The 14,157-nt window shown below is 52.0% G+C and overlaps 1 protein-coding gene across 4 annotated transcripts in view; it reads right to left on the minus strand.

Annotated features, from left to right (window-relative positions):
• SEPTIN9 (septin 9) overlaps positions 1–14,157 on the minus strand; it is a 144,815-nt gene that overhangs the window by 67,633 nt on the left and 63,025 nt on the right. The window contains exon 1 of one of the 4 annotated variants that reach the window (XM_074846941.1): positions 9,139–9,299. The exons of the other annotated variants lie outside the window; for them this stretch is intronic. Coding sequence (XP_074703042.1) covers positions 9,139–9,193 — 55 coding nt within the window. The 5' untranslated portion in view covers positions 9,194–9,299. Of the gene's footprint in view, positions 1–9,138; positions 9,300–14,157 lie in introns of those variants that run through there. 4 annotated transcript variants of the gene reach the window in all.

Here is a 14,157-nt window from a genome sequence, read left to right on the forward strand (position 1 = left end):
GAGCCTCGGACTTTGTTGCAGCCACAGCGCCCAACTGCTTCCCATTAAACATCCTCTGCCCCTCATGTGGTCTCTGTAACCCAGGGGTTAGGTTTGCTTGCTTGCTTAAGCACGGAAATCTTTTCTTGGGTTTTTTTGACACATAAGAGCCTTATGGGACTAGGGCAGCCAGGCGCCCCGTTATTTCACACGATACAATGGTACCGTTTGAGAGCGCTGACTTTCTCTAAACTGCTACCAGATGGTCACCTCCTGTTCCCGGGGAGGAAAGAGGGGGAGGCTGCAGGTCTCATCTTTCAATGAGCCCTTGGAAACCCAACACAGCATTAACTGCTCACGGCCCTTAAAGCTTCCCAGACCCCTGTCACCTGGCAGCAGGATGCTCAGGGCAGTTTTCTGGCCCAACTTGAGTGCAAAGAGTGTGTTTGCCCACGTTACCATGGGGCCATCTGGGTTTGGCCGTGATGCTGTTGAATAGCTGCCACCATCCGTAACAGAGGTGGGTGCATTTTAGTGAAATAAATGCTCCGTTACAGGGACAAGTAGGATGTTGTTCATGCATCTACAGGGTGCATATACACTGCATAGTAAACCTAAAGGTCCCACAAGCGAAGGGAAAGGGAGCTGCACGCCTGCTGCAGGGCCAGAGCAGGGTATCTCTATTCCATCCTCAACAACAAGGTGCTCCCAACTGCATCAGGCCCCTCAGTGGGGTCAAAAACATGGAGCTGAGATGGGAAATGCACTGGCAGCGTGAGCAGCAAACGATGCTACACACACTGGTGGGACTTTGCAAGTACTAACAGCTTCAAAACAGCCTGAGAAATTTGGGTCCCCTCTTACATCTGAAGAAATGAAGGCAGGAAACTTTAAAACCACCTCTCCCAAAGCTGCTGGTCATCCAACGTAAGAGAGAAGTCAAGTCAGGGTTGCTGGCTCCCCTCCCTGCACTTGCACCAGGAGGTTTCACACCCTTCTTTTACCAATAAACCAACCTCGTCACAATACATACATACAATCTCATATATATAAATATATATATAACAACAATCTGCTGTTGTAGCACGACTCTCACACTATTCTGGGTCAGGTTATGAATGGTTTATGCACAAAGAAATCCTTTTTCTGACTTTACAAACAGCATTCAAATGAAGTTGCAATAGATTGCACGGTCTGTCACAAATAGCCTGTAGAAGGTAATGCCGGCAACGTGCTGTCAATACGCAGTGCCTCCCTGGGCTGTGCAAACGGTACCAAGAGCTGAGTTATGGAGGAAATCTGAGGATAAATGCAAGTTCAGGGCTCTGACGCTGACCATGGCTTTTCAAGCAGCATTTCACTCACACGCAGTAAGCTACAAAACAGCCTGAGACCGATGCAGCAAACCCCTCGTTTACCAGAAATGAACATGCAAAAGCAAAATTGGGACTAGGAATAGAAAAAAATAAAATCCACACTCAGATTAATTCAAAATCCCAGCCTTCCAGTCCCTATAATGCAGTTCTAGAAAGGTTTTAGCTCTGATTCTCCATGACACTTTGGTTTATATAACCATTAACCCTCAGCAAAATTCTTCCAGATCAGACCAGTATATTTTACATCCCTTATATTCATTTCATACTTGTACAGAAAATTACATAAAATACAGGGTATTCAGCCCAGCAGATTGTATTACTGGCTCTGCCACAGGCTCTCTGCAGCTTTTGCTTCTGGTCTGTGCTCCAGTTTCCTTTCATAAGGGGAGGAGGAAGGAGAGAAATAAATCTTCTCTGCACCTCCCAGGGGACTGCAGATTTGGTTTGGTTCACTAATATTTCTAAAACACCTAAAAATTATTACCCAGAAGGCAAAAGTATGATGCAGGTGGTCTTGCAGACCCCAGACTGCCCTGTGCTACCAGCTTCAGTGCTGGTACCACACTGGGTGTAGGAAGCACCCAGACACCACCCCCATGAGTCACCACTCCCAGCACCCATGCAGGGGACACCGAGAGTGACCCAGGTGGGCGACCAGTCTGGGTGGCTGGGACTGGGTGATTAAATCATTAAGTGATTAAGTTTCCATTTGAGAAGACAGACTGATGGGTGGTGTTGCAACACGCTGGTTAAAAAGCTACAGGAAAAGGTAAAAGTGGCTAAAGGAGGGACCCAGGAGCCATTCAGGCTCACTAGCCCTGCCTGTGCTGCCTGCTAGCCCTGCCTGTGCTGCCTGCTGATTGCTGGTGCTGCTGCAGCCAGCTCTGGTGTCTCTGTTGGAGGGGACACCCAGCACTGCAATGCAAACAGTTGTCCAAATGTCCTAAAGGCTGGCAGAGAGCAGAACCCTCCTTTCTCCTTCCTGGTAAACTAAACACGCTTTAAAAACAAAAAAAACAACAAATCCATCCTTTTCACTTTTCTCCATATTTGCACTTCCAACGACCAGATGAAAGAAACACTGAAGTCCCAACCCCAGTCTTCACCATGCTCCTTTCTCCCAAACCAGTCCAGCGGATTAGTGCCAGTATGATGCTGTCTGCCCTCACCACTAAGCCCTGTCACAACTCCAGGGCTGGGACAAGCCAGAGAGCACCCAACTCACCAGGAGCAAGGGGCTGTACAGTTTTGTGATGCTTACTCAAACCGCCACCTCTACTGCTGGGAGGATGGCAGCACAGACCAATGCAGTCATGGTGTCCCCTGCCCTGCAATCCACAGGAGGCTGCCCAACGTCGGTGGTGCCTACACCAGGCAACAGGTTGGTACCCCACCCCAACTTTCCGGGTGTCTCACCTTTCGGCACGCAAACCAGCCAAGAGCCAGCTTGGACAGACCCTGTGTCTGGGTCACCGCTCGGAAGGTGTTCTCAGCAGACCCAAGTGCTGAGCTCTGTCCAGCAACCTCACAAAAGCAATCACAGTAAAAGCCTGAGTCACGGCCATCAGAAGATAAGAGCTCTCATTAATCTGGGGGCAGCTTTTCAGAATAAGTTGAAGGTAATAATAAATCCCTTGGTTGCCCAAGGGCGGCTACTCAGCAGCACCATTTGTGCAGCAGGGAAGGGAGCGAGGCCGGCACTCCTGCACCAGCATCTGCACAGCAGGGGAGTGCAAACTGCTGATGCCTCCATGAGTAAAGCAGATGGTGCCAGGACCAAATGATACCCTGCAGGTATGAAATGAGAGGTGGCCAGGACACAACCCCAGCCCCATGCTGAAGGGCATGACAGCCCACCCCTGTCCCACCCCTGATGGACTCTGACCCCCACCAAACAGGCACATCCTCTTCAGGAACTGAACTCAGACCCATCGACTCATTTTACAGGCTTCAAACAAGCTTAATCAGGATTTAGGGTCGCTTGGCTTGTTGCCTCCAAGTCCCACCTCTAAAGACCAAGAAGGTGCCAGAGCTCACTGCAGCAGGAGGAGGAGGGAGGGAGGCTGGGAAAGAGCCTGCGTAATAGTCCTGCTGAAAGACATTGCCTTAAATATCAAATATTAGAGTCAGAAACATGAATATCTGGAGTGATTACGGGCTCTGAAGTCTCCATTATTGTCTTTGGATTTATGACAAGTCCCAGTCCAGGCTTTTGCGGCTGCTGTCTGGGTCCTGGCTCCTGGGAAAACAGGCTGAGCAGCTCCCTGCAAGGAAGGACTGCAAAACAGAAATTAAACCAGCACCCAGACAGTGAGACCACAGGACACCTGGAGGTGCCAGGACTCCCACCTGGCAGCAGGTTTGCTGGCACGTACTGGCCAAGAGATGTAGACACGGTCACTCAAATCTATTAGGCATGACCCAGCATGTTGCAGAGGTGCTTCCTACTCACTCCACTGCCACAAACCAGCAACACACAATCAACAAAGAGTAAAGCAGGAGAATGATTACACTTTAGGTGAGCCTCTTACTAAGGGGAAGATGCTACAAAGATCCCAGAGGCTGGTGAGTACTTGGAAGAGCCAGCGTGGTGTACATGCTCCAAACCTTCGCTTACCTCCAGGCAGCAGCAGTAACTGCCCCAGCCCCGGTGTAAAGATTCATCATCTCTCTGTCCCTTCTCACCCAGACACTTTTGAAAGGTTGCTTTATGACTAGCACAACACCATGCTCACTTTGCCCAAGACGGATCTCAAATGGACAGCAAGAGCTCACCCATACCAGCCAACACTGGAAACCCTCGATGCTGACACAGAGCCAAGGACACTCTGCTCCATGCTGCAGTGGTGGCCCATCCCCAAGGACATGCAACCCAGCCCTCCTTGCATAAGATGACTATAAACAACGACCTTTGGATGATCCTACATCCTAACCAGGGCCAGAGGCTATCCCCAGAGCCCAGCTCACGTGGACGAAGAGATCCACGTCCTGTTCTTCATTTTCCCACTCCCTCACAACCTTTTTATTCCCAAGGAACTAAATATACATAGGGAAAAAAAATCAACCCACAACAGCAGGTCTCCGCTGCTGTAACAAGGCAGATGCAATTCTTCCACTCTGCACATGAAAGGCCAGTTCTGCAGGGGTAGATACAAATTCTGGGAAGACACAACTTCTGCCTTCCCACAGGCACCTTCCCCCAGAGCTTCTGCCTCTCCCACCACACGCCGATTTGGCAGAAAACGCCCATCCACCCCATCCTTTTGTCTCAGATTCAGAAATGTAGATAGGAAGAGTGGAAAAAGAGAGAAAACTCTCTGAAGTGCCTGTAAAGCTTGTCTTTGAGGATATCATAGGTGACTTGCTGTCTCGGAGCAGCACGCTACATCAATCAGCTGGGAGAGCAGCACTGGCTCTACCCACACTGGGCTGCTGATAAAGAGTATCTGAAGAGACGTTGCAGTATAATTTTTGGGGACAGCCCAGGAAATCCAACAATTGACATTCAGGAGCTTTGCTTCACTCCTAGTGTTGAGATGACCCGAGATACAATCTGAAAGATCTTTCCGCATTTCCTTTTCCAGGCATTGAACCTCTGCACACATGGGACCATTAGTCACGCGCCCAGACTCCCAGCCCACTCCCATGCATGTAAGCCCCAGCGAGCGCTCATCCTGCAAACCCTTAGGCAGGGCTTACGGGAGAGACCCTGAACCCAAGTGAGATGCTTACACAAACACAAAGCACATCCCCTCTCTGGGGCTTTTCACCGTATTGAATTCAAGCCACATCACCCACATAACATTGTGAACATCCCTCTGGCACGTTCCTGCTAATATTAGCAGCAGGGTTGAGTCCCAGCATCCGCAGCACGCGGGCAGCAGCTGCTCCCCACAGCAGCAGGCATGCCAGCCCCGAGCAGCCCAGGGGATGGTGTGTCCACGTGTCCCAAAGACATCCTGGGCATTTGCTCAAGTAAGTTTTAAGGACGAGCCCATGAGATTCATACATGTAGAAAAGCCTATTTCTAATATGGCCCCCTCCTGAAAACAACCTGCCTGATGGTTTTTTTGTCTTTAATGACCCTTAAAACCAGGATGTAAATTAGCACAAGTCAATACCTCATTGAGACAAAGTCTGTGGCCAAAATACTAGAAATGTCCTGCATCCAACGGTGCAAGAAGTATGTGTCTGTAGGGAAAGTGCCTAATAGTGGGGACGAAAAAAAAAAAAAAAAAACAAAAAACCCCCCCAAAACCCCAGAGAAGCCTTCCTATCAGCACTGACTCGTCCTGGCAGGGCTGGAGCTCCCTGCCCTCAGCACCCAGCTCCACGCAGCACGCGACCGCTCAGACCACAGCGCTGCCAAGGCTCGCCCACCAGCGAGCACGCGCTCCCCAAGGGAGCCAGGACAGGGGGAATGGGTAAACTGGGGATTGAGAACCACCAACGAAGGCTGGCTCGTGGCTTCTGCCAGAGCGAAGCTGCAAGCCTGTGTCCTCCCCCAGGCTCTAGCTCCAGACATCACACTGAACCCCCTCACACCACCCTGACGCTCCACGCACTTACAGCCCCACTTGGCATTTACCATCACTCACAGCTTGCACCCACTATGACATTTTGTGTTTCAACATTACGAGGAAACGAATGTGGTATTGACTGACAGCACTGGCAACAGCAAAGAGCGCTCAGCATCACTGCTGCCAAGTCACCATCAGCGACTGCCAGCAAAAATGCGCCTTGGTTACCCCTGGGACTCTGCTCAGCAGCAGCCACATCCCACCAGGATGAGGGGCTGGAGCAGATCCCTTCTATCTTACTACCAGACAGCAGATCATGAGCGCACAGTGCTTTAATCCTTAGCAGGAAGATAAGTACCACATTGTAGAGTTATCTTTGAGTGTCATCACAACCAACGAAAGCTGCGAGCAGGAACACCTGCCCCTCTCTGCTGTGGAACATCGCAGACACCGACACTCCCGTATCACCCAACCTAAACAGGATCAGGAGTTTGGGGTTTACACAGAGTTAATACGCCACACAAGCATCCCACCACCTGGACTGATTTACTGCTACAGGTTCCCTTCCCTGTGGCTCAGAGTCTGTGTCTGAGACCCTGGGAGCTGAGCGACCCACAGACCCCCCCAAAGCAGAGGTGAGCTTGGGAAGTGCTGCTGTAACCACGGTTAACAGAGCCACACTTCTGAAAATCTGCCAAAATCTATAAACCCAGGGGCAGAACTATTATGCTCTGTAAATCCTGTCAAACCACAGACCTAATAATGCCCTCCCTCATTAGAGATAAGGAAGCTCTTGCCAGTCAAATAAGCAGGATTAGTGCCCTCCCCACAGGACCTGCTGGCCAGGTGGACACACGTACGACCATCCATCACCGGTCACAAGGAAGAACGCACTCTGCTGTGCAGTGTTTCCCTCTCACATGATGCTTTGATTTGGAAACTATACTGGAATTGAGTATCTCATACTCCTTCCCCCTCCCAAAGGGCCCTTGCATCCTCCTCGGGCACCCAGAGGCCGGCAGCTCCCACACCAGCAGCCCACAGCCGAGCCTGCAACTCCCGGCCTCCTGCAACCCAGCAGGTACAAGAAACCTGTCAGTCCTATGCTGGGGAGGGATGCGGAGAGGAGAGCAGGCAGGAACAACCAGGATGATCCGGGAGGGCAGGCAGCGTGTGACTGGCAAGAACAAAGAGGGCTCTGGCTGCTGGGTGATCTGGTGTTTCTGCTCCGTGGTATTTTTGGCTGTTCTTCCCTGCTTGGCCACGGGCTGCCTGGGGCTGAGATACCCACCCAGCAGAGATGAACACTGCATCTCCTGCCCTACAGGCTAGAAATTAATTGCCTTGTTCTTGGGAAGCTGCTATGCAACCCAGAAAACTAATTAAATTGTGAAACAGTAGCCCGGATCCCTGCTCAAGGGCAAGGCCAGACCTTTTGGCTGCAGATACACAGAGCTTTCCCCAGCCTCTCCCTCTGCACAGGCTCCATGGTCACCCTGCGGAGCGGCTGGGTGCCACCGAGGAGCACACACAGCCCGAAGCAGCAGCCCCGAGGCTCACAGCAGAGCCTTTATCATACCCAAGCAGGGAATTACTCATTCTTCAGAGATTTAAATGCAATTGAGGCAGGCGAGAGGAAAAGCTGTAATTACATCAGCACTCGGAGCCCTGCGGTGGGGAAGCTCACGAGTCCCCAAGGACAGTTACAAAGGCGCCGTTGAACCCCGAGTGCCAAACTGATGGTGTATTTGGGTCGCTCTCTGTGTCCCAACACTTGTTAGTCCCGATCTTCATGAGGGACACGATTTCCCTCAGCCTCCTGCTAGGCCCTCCACTCCCAACTTTAGCTGAAGAAAGCCCAGGGCCTGGAAGAAGAGGCCACGAATGTGGCTACACCTTGGGACGAAAGGCTGCAGAGACCGCAGCTCTGCCACCGGTTTCCTGCCTGACCTGGAAGAGGATCCCTTGTGCTCTCAGCTTCCCAGCAGGAAAACCACCACGGCGTTCCTTCCCGAAGGCAAGGCTGGTTCACCAGGAGGCGGTGAAGCCGTCTCAGCCTATAGCTAGACACGCACAGCCCCTGGATAAGCTTTCACCACGGCCCCCAGATCTCCACTATTTCTTAGTTTGGTTTTGTTTTTTTTTTTTTCTAGAAACCGCTGCACGAAGCTCAGTTTGGGTTGCTGCCAGGATGTGAGTGTAGGGACGGAGCTGCTCTTCCAAAACTCCGCTCTGGAAGATGAGCTCCCCCAAGCCGATCTCTCAACGCCTGCTTCAGCAGAACCCCCCCACCCCTCTTCTGCCTGTCTTTTAACTCTCATACCCATCTGGCAGCAGCACGCTTCTCTGCTAGCTTATTTTCTTGCCTAAAAAAGCCAGCGTCCCGGGCAAGAGCCACAGGCCCCCGGGAGAAGGCATCCCTGTCCGCACGCCAAGGGGGTTGCAAGGAGATCCTCCAGCGGAGAGCCAGGCCACGCTATGGGGCAGCTGGAGCTCTGCCACCGGACAACTGCGAAGCTTTCCAGGGCGGGCAGCTCCCGCTATGGACATATTTGAAACTTGGGTTCGTTACCCACCTCCCAGCTACTCTAGGGTTGTGGTTGTATCCGAAATCTGGGAGTCGACAGAAGGGCCGGTGCCCTTCGCAGGCTTTTAGTCGTGTCAGGCGCTTGCTTTTAGCGAAAAATCTACATAAACCAACTTGGGAAAGGCAGGAAAGGAAAAACATCCCGTAAGATCCTGCCTTGGCAGATAACACCAGGGCGCAACCGCTCCGAACAAAAGACACCGCAGCCCGGCGGCGGCTCCGACAACCACCGGCCCCCGGCTCCGGTCGCCCCCGGGCACCCCGTTCCTTCCAGCCCTACCCCCCCCCCGGGCGGGTGCGATACGCGGCAGAGCCCCAGCAACGGCCAGGGCCGCCCCCCGCCCCGGACACGGCCGGGGCGGCAGCAACGGGGAGAGACAAGGGGGCAGCCGGACCCCGGAGGGGGGGGCACCCGGACCTGGGGGGGGAGGGAGAGCGGCAGCCGGACTCGGGGGAAGAGGGGGGCACCCGGGGCGGGGGGTGGGAGGGGGGCAGCCGGCCCCGGGGGGGCTCAGCCCGGCTCGCCGCGGCCCCCCCAGCCCTGCGCGGTGCCTGCGAGGGGCGCGGGCAACTCCGCGCTGCCACAGCCCGGCCCGGCGGCAACTTCTCCCGCTTTTTCCCCCCGGTTTAGCCCAAAAAGCAGCACCCCCCCGCCCCCGTATGTGGGGCCACCCACCTTCGAAGTCGGAGATGATGCCCTCCAGGTGGGCGTTGACGGCCGGGTCGGCCATGGCGGGGCGCGGGGCGCTGCCCCCCGGCTCTGCGGGGCGCGGGCGGGCGGGTGCGCGCAGCCGCCGCCGCCTCCGGCCGAATGAATGGCGGAGGGCGAGCGGCTGCGGCCGCCCCCCGCGCCGGCGGGCAGCCTGCCATGCCGCCCGGCCCGGCCCAGCCCGGCCCAGCCCAGCCCGGCCCGGCCCGGCCCGGCCCCCTCGCCGCGCACTGGCTGCTCCCCACGCCCGTCACGCCGCCCCCCCCCAGCGGAGCGGCGGGCGGGGACCCCCGCACGGCCCCGGGGGGGGTGGAAGGAGCCGGGTACTGCTCGCCCCGGGACAAACAGCATCTCGCTGACTCAAGTTTGTCCCGCACCCCTCCGGGAACGAGCAGGGTAGAAAGTGGGGGGTGAAACCCACGCAAGGGAGGGCACCAGCCTGGGCGGGTGGGTCACACCACTGATGTTCTCGGGCACCGATAAACCCATTCGCTTTTCAATTTGCCCTTGTTTGGAGAGGATCAACTGGGCCACCCTCCTCTAGTTTTATAATTTCTCAGAACCAAACAAGAGCGCCAGCGAGCAGCGCTAACCCACCGCTACCCCATCCAAGCCACTCTGGAAACCACCACGGATGCAGCAGAAGAGGCTGCAAAACCTGCTCCAAAGCCGAGGGCGCAGCCGGGCACAGCTCGCTCCTCTCCAGCCAGAGCCAGCGAGGCAAACGCCAGCGCTGGGCATCAGCCCCGGCCCCTTCCAGGGCACTGCCGCCTTCCCTCCGCCTCACGCCCTCGCCCTTCGTGTCACTCTCTGCTCCTTATCTGATGTTTCTCCCTTCCCATGTTGATTCAGATCCTGCCCTCCTGACCCTCTTTTTATCCTCCCCACCCTGTGTTTTAGTACCATCATTTAAAAGTGATGATACCCACTGAAATGTGTCCAGGCACATCAACAGGAAAAGAAAAATTAATGGGCTGGGGTTCTAGTCCACTTTGGGTGAACCATAAAGAAAAATTATGCAAAACAGCAGTACTGTTACCGTCTGTTACTGCAGAAAGTACATGCTTCATCACTTATGTCACACTTTTAATTTTACACTTCCAAAGTCTGCAAACACCACAGACTCCCCAAGAGTGTACGTGAACCAGAAAATTAAACCAACAGCACCAATTTCCCAGACTCAAGAAGTCTCAGGTTTTCCACACCGTTAATAGCTTGAGGTTTTAATCCAAGGAAAGGCATTACTTTAAAACATGAGAACTGCTTAAATAGTCTTGAGAATGTACCTTTAAAATAGAAATATGGTATTTTAAGGTAGGTAGAGTGGTTTTCCTCCCCTTTCACAGACAGCAGCGCACAGCTATTTCATTTCTTGCACTCCTAGCGAGGTCAGAAACCAACAACCACAACAGTGCAGAGAGGAACAGGCTCTACATCTCTGCAGTTGCAATATGGAAATGCAGATCCTCCCCATGCGACACGCCGTCCGTAAAGCCACCGGAGCACGGCTCCCCGGCAGCCCCACGCCTGAACGCCACTACCTGGTCCCGGTGCCTTAGAGGAGAGCAGGGACGTGTGGGCCCACGGTTCTCGTGCTGTTGGGCTCAGTCCCTGCTGTCCCCACAGCCCCCCACGCTCTGCAGGGAGCGATGGCCACTGTCACACCGCAGGGCATCCCGTGCTGCCCAACCCACACCCCGGCATTGATTTTTTGAAAGAAAGTTACTTTATTTCTCTCTTCTCACCTCACATCCAGGTCACACATGCAGATCACATCCGCAATCCATTTCAAGCAGGTAAAAATGTAGCTGTCAATAATTAAGCTTAGTTACTGAGCAAGAAAAAAAGCTACTTTGATAAAACTGTCAATGACTCCCTTGCTGGAGGAGCAAAACCTAGATTAGCCTTTTACAACAGCTGTCAAGCATCAGAACTCCTCGGCACGCTCTCACTGCAAGGTTGTAGAATGGGTTTAAACGGAGAAAAAAAATGAACTAGGCAAGACAAACTAAAAATCAATGTTGTTAAAAAGCTTAACAAAAAGTGACAGGGACAATCTGAGGAAGGACCGAGCACATTTTTTGATGTTCAGAGTCTCCCCCCTTGCAAACCCCGTAAGATTCAGTGTCAGACCCACTGCCTGGAGTTTGGTGGCACTCTCTGAACTAGCTCACATGGGGATCAGTGTGGCACTGTGATGGGGACTCTGTTTTTAAGGTCAAACAGAGGCAAGAAGAAGTAAACCACTAAAAAACCCCTATTGTTTGATGAGCAGTGAGTGTCATGATGACATATCCACCAGTCTCATGAAGCTGGTGAGGAAGCTCAAAGTTCTTCAGTAGAAGAGTTTGAGGCAGTTTGGTTTAGTCCCAATTCCCTGGGTCACTCTGCATTTCCTAAGCAAAGATGATGTTATCATCCTGGATCTAATAAAGGTTTAGCAAATCAACAGGCCTAGTGGAGAGCCCCAAGACGTGTGAAATAAAATATCCGGACTATAAGTAGGAGTTCATTTTCATTAAAACCAGCTGGTTAATATTGCACCCATGTGCACCTAAGGCACGAGAGGGGAAGAGGAAGATGGAAAACTACAGCAACTAAAGAATAACAAGAATATCCAGAGCTCTAATAGTAAATATTTAAAGCAGGAAGGTATGTAAACAACTCACCGCACAGCACATAACCCAAACGCCTGCGAGTTGAGGAGGAGCAAGCTTTCCTCCAGGGAGACAAGCCCACCCTTCTCTCCCCTGGAGACTCTCTTGCACCTCTATCTGATTTAGTCACAGTCAGAGGCATGGCTTTAAAAGAGCATAAGACTGGAAAAAAATCATTCATTCACTTGTCCAGTCCACACATAACAACTAAACACCCTGTCGTCAGGTTTTCTACCTGTGTCCTGAACCCAAAAGCTTGTGTTTAGCTAAACACTTCTAGAAAGGCAGGCTGGGAAGCTGAGCACCCATCCCAGAGGGACGGACAATCCACCACCTCCCCTGGAATTTGTTTCTGGGGCTCCCCGCCAGCATAGCACAAGCGTGTGTTGTACTGCTCATCCAAATGCAGTTTCGGCACAGGCCCTACTTTGCCCTTGTCTGGTAGATTGAGGAGATTAAGGACCCTGAACCTTCTCCCAGTGAAAGATCTCCCACACTGATCATGTCACCTACATTCCCTTTGATAAACTAATCAGGTTCTGCTCCTTCTGTCCTTCGTGTCACGTATTGTCTTTGGTCTCTTAGTCACTAATCTGGCTTTCCTGCTCCTTTCTCCCAACACTTCACAAGTGTTTGTCATTGGATTTTTATTTTTATTTTAATAAAGAGAGAGAACTCACTTTTCAAAAGAAAGACAGCAAATCACATCTCTTCTGTTGCTTGCTGCTCCCCTTGCTTAACCAACCAAGGGTCTCACTACCTGTTTTTATTGTATCAGAGGACTAACCTCAAGCTCCTGGTCAGCTGAGACCTTCAGGATACTTAACACAGGAACTGCTGTCCAAGACAATCCCTGTTCTGCAAACCACTGGCTGCAGGAGGGTTTTAAGTAAATTACTTTCCTTGCTGTATTACATTACAATGAAAATATTTCTTGTTTCCCTACTAACCCAGGCCACTGAGGGCACTGACTGCCCAGCCTTTTTTTCCTTCATCATCACTCTGCTCTTCAGATGAGCAATAAACTTCCTGCAAAGTTGTTTCGTTGGCCTAGAAGTGATTTCCTGCCCCCAAAAAGGCAGTCTGTAAAATCTGCTGATCACTTAGATACCAGGCTAAAACTAGCTTGATGGCATGATAGCCGGCTGATACAAGAAACCTTGACTCTTGTCCCCTGGGTACCTTATCCCTGGGCTCTCCTGCCCTCCAGGCAGTGATGTACCTCGGGGGCTTCTCCAGATCACAGCACAACCTCCTCCAGAAGCAGCCAGTGCTGGTCACTGCCTCTGCCCTGACATAGTTGTGGGGTGACCACGATGCAGACCAGACCTAGAAAGTCACTTCAAAGAGAAAAAAACCTTAAGAGAGAAAAAAACCCACGGAGATGGCAGGTATCAGCGTTAGAAGATGCCTTATCAAGACAGGCTAAGGCAGAAAAGGGACTTTCCTATCCACATGCATTTTAAAGAGCACCATACAGTTTCCTTGCAAGCTGCTAAGAATGCAGTTTTTCAGGCAGATTTTCTTCCTCCCACAAGTCAAGGTTTTTCTGAACCTGTGCAGCTCTTATCGGTCTCATGATCTGCTGCAGTCATGAGCGTCAGGCTCGGTTAGACTGGGTGGCATGAGTCATTGTGGCTACCTGAATCTTAAATGATCTCGTACACAAAAGCAGGTAATTCATCCACAGCATCTTCCCTTTCCTCCTCCTATTTTAATTAGAAAACAAAACTCTTTATTGATTCCTTCCTCTTTTATAAAATGCTTTGAGACTTACTGACCAAAAGTACTACGTAGGAGCAGCTAAATATTATTATTAACGACTAATGTTTCTATTGAGAGTCTAAATATCTTTTCTTGATGCTGATCACAGATGAAACATCCTTTCCAGCCTTTCTGGGGAGGTGCAGCGTGTGGGTGGAGGCTCTTGCACCACACGATGCCAACCCCCAACATCCGCGGCGGTCCAGGATCCCCACAGCATCGCTTCAAGCCAAAGCACAGGGCAGCACTGGCTGCACCATCCCCTCGACTGTTGTCAGACAGGCAGCACCAATGCAGGGTAACAGGTAGAAACAGATGTATAACAGCTCAGACAAGGCAGATTTTGAAGGTGAAGGAATGGCGAGTCACATCTCTTCTTTGTAAGCCAAAAAAAAAGGCTGTTGCAATCACCTTCCCTTCTGCTCCCTGCACCTTCTGAGTTCTTGTGCTTCTGCCCAAAAAACATTTCTGCTTCCAAATCCACTGGGAAGAGGTGCAATGATCTCCACATTACAGGTTGGGAAACTGAGGCATGTGACAGCCATCACTCAGAAGTGGGGAGCTG

Source organism: Strix aluco, chromosome 21, assembly GCF_031877795.1.
Source record: "Strix aluco isolate bStrAlu1 chromosome 21, bStrAlu1.hap1, whole genome shotgun sequence".
NCBI lineage: Eukaryota > Metazoa > Chordata > Aves > Strigiformes > Strigidae > Strix > Strix aluco.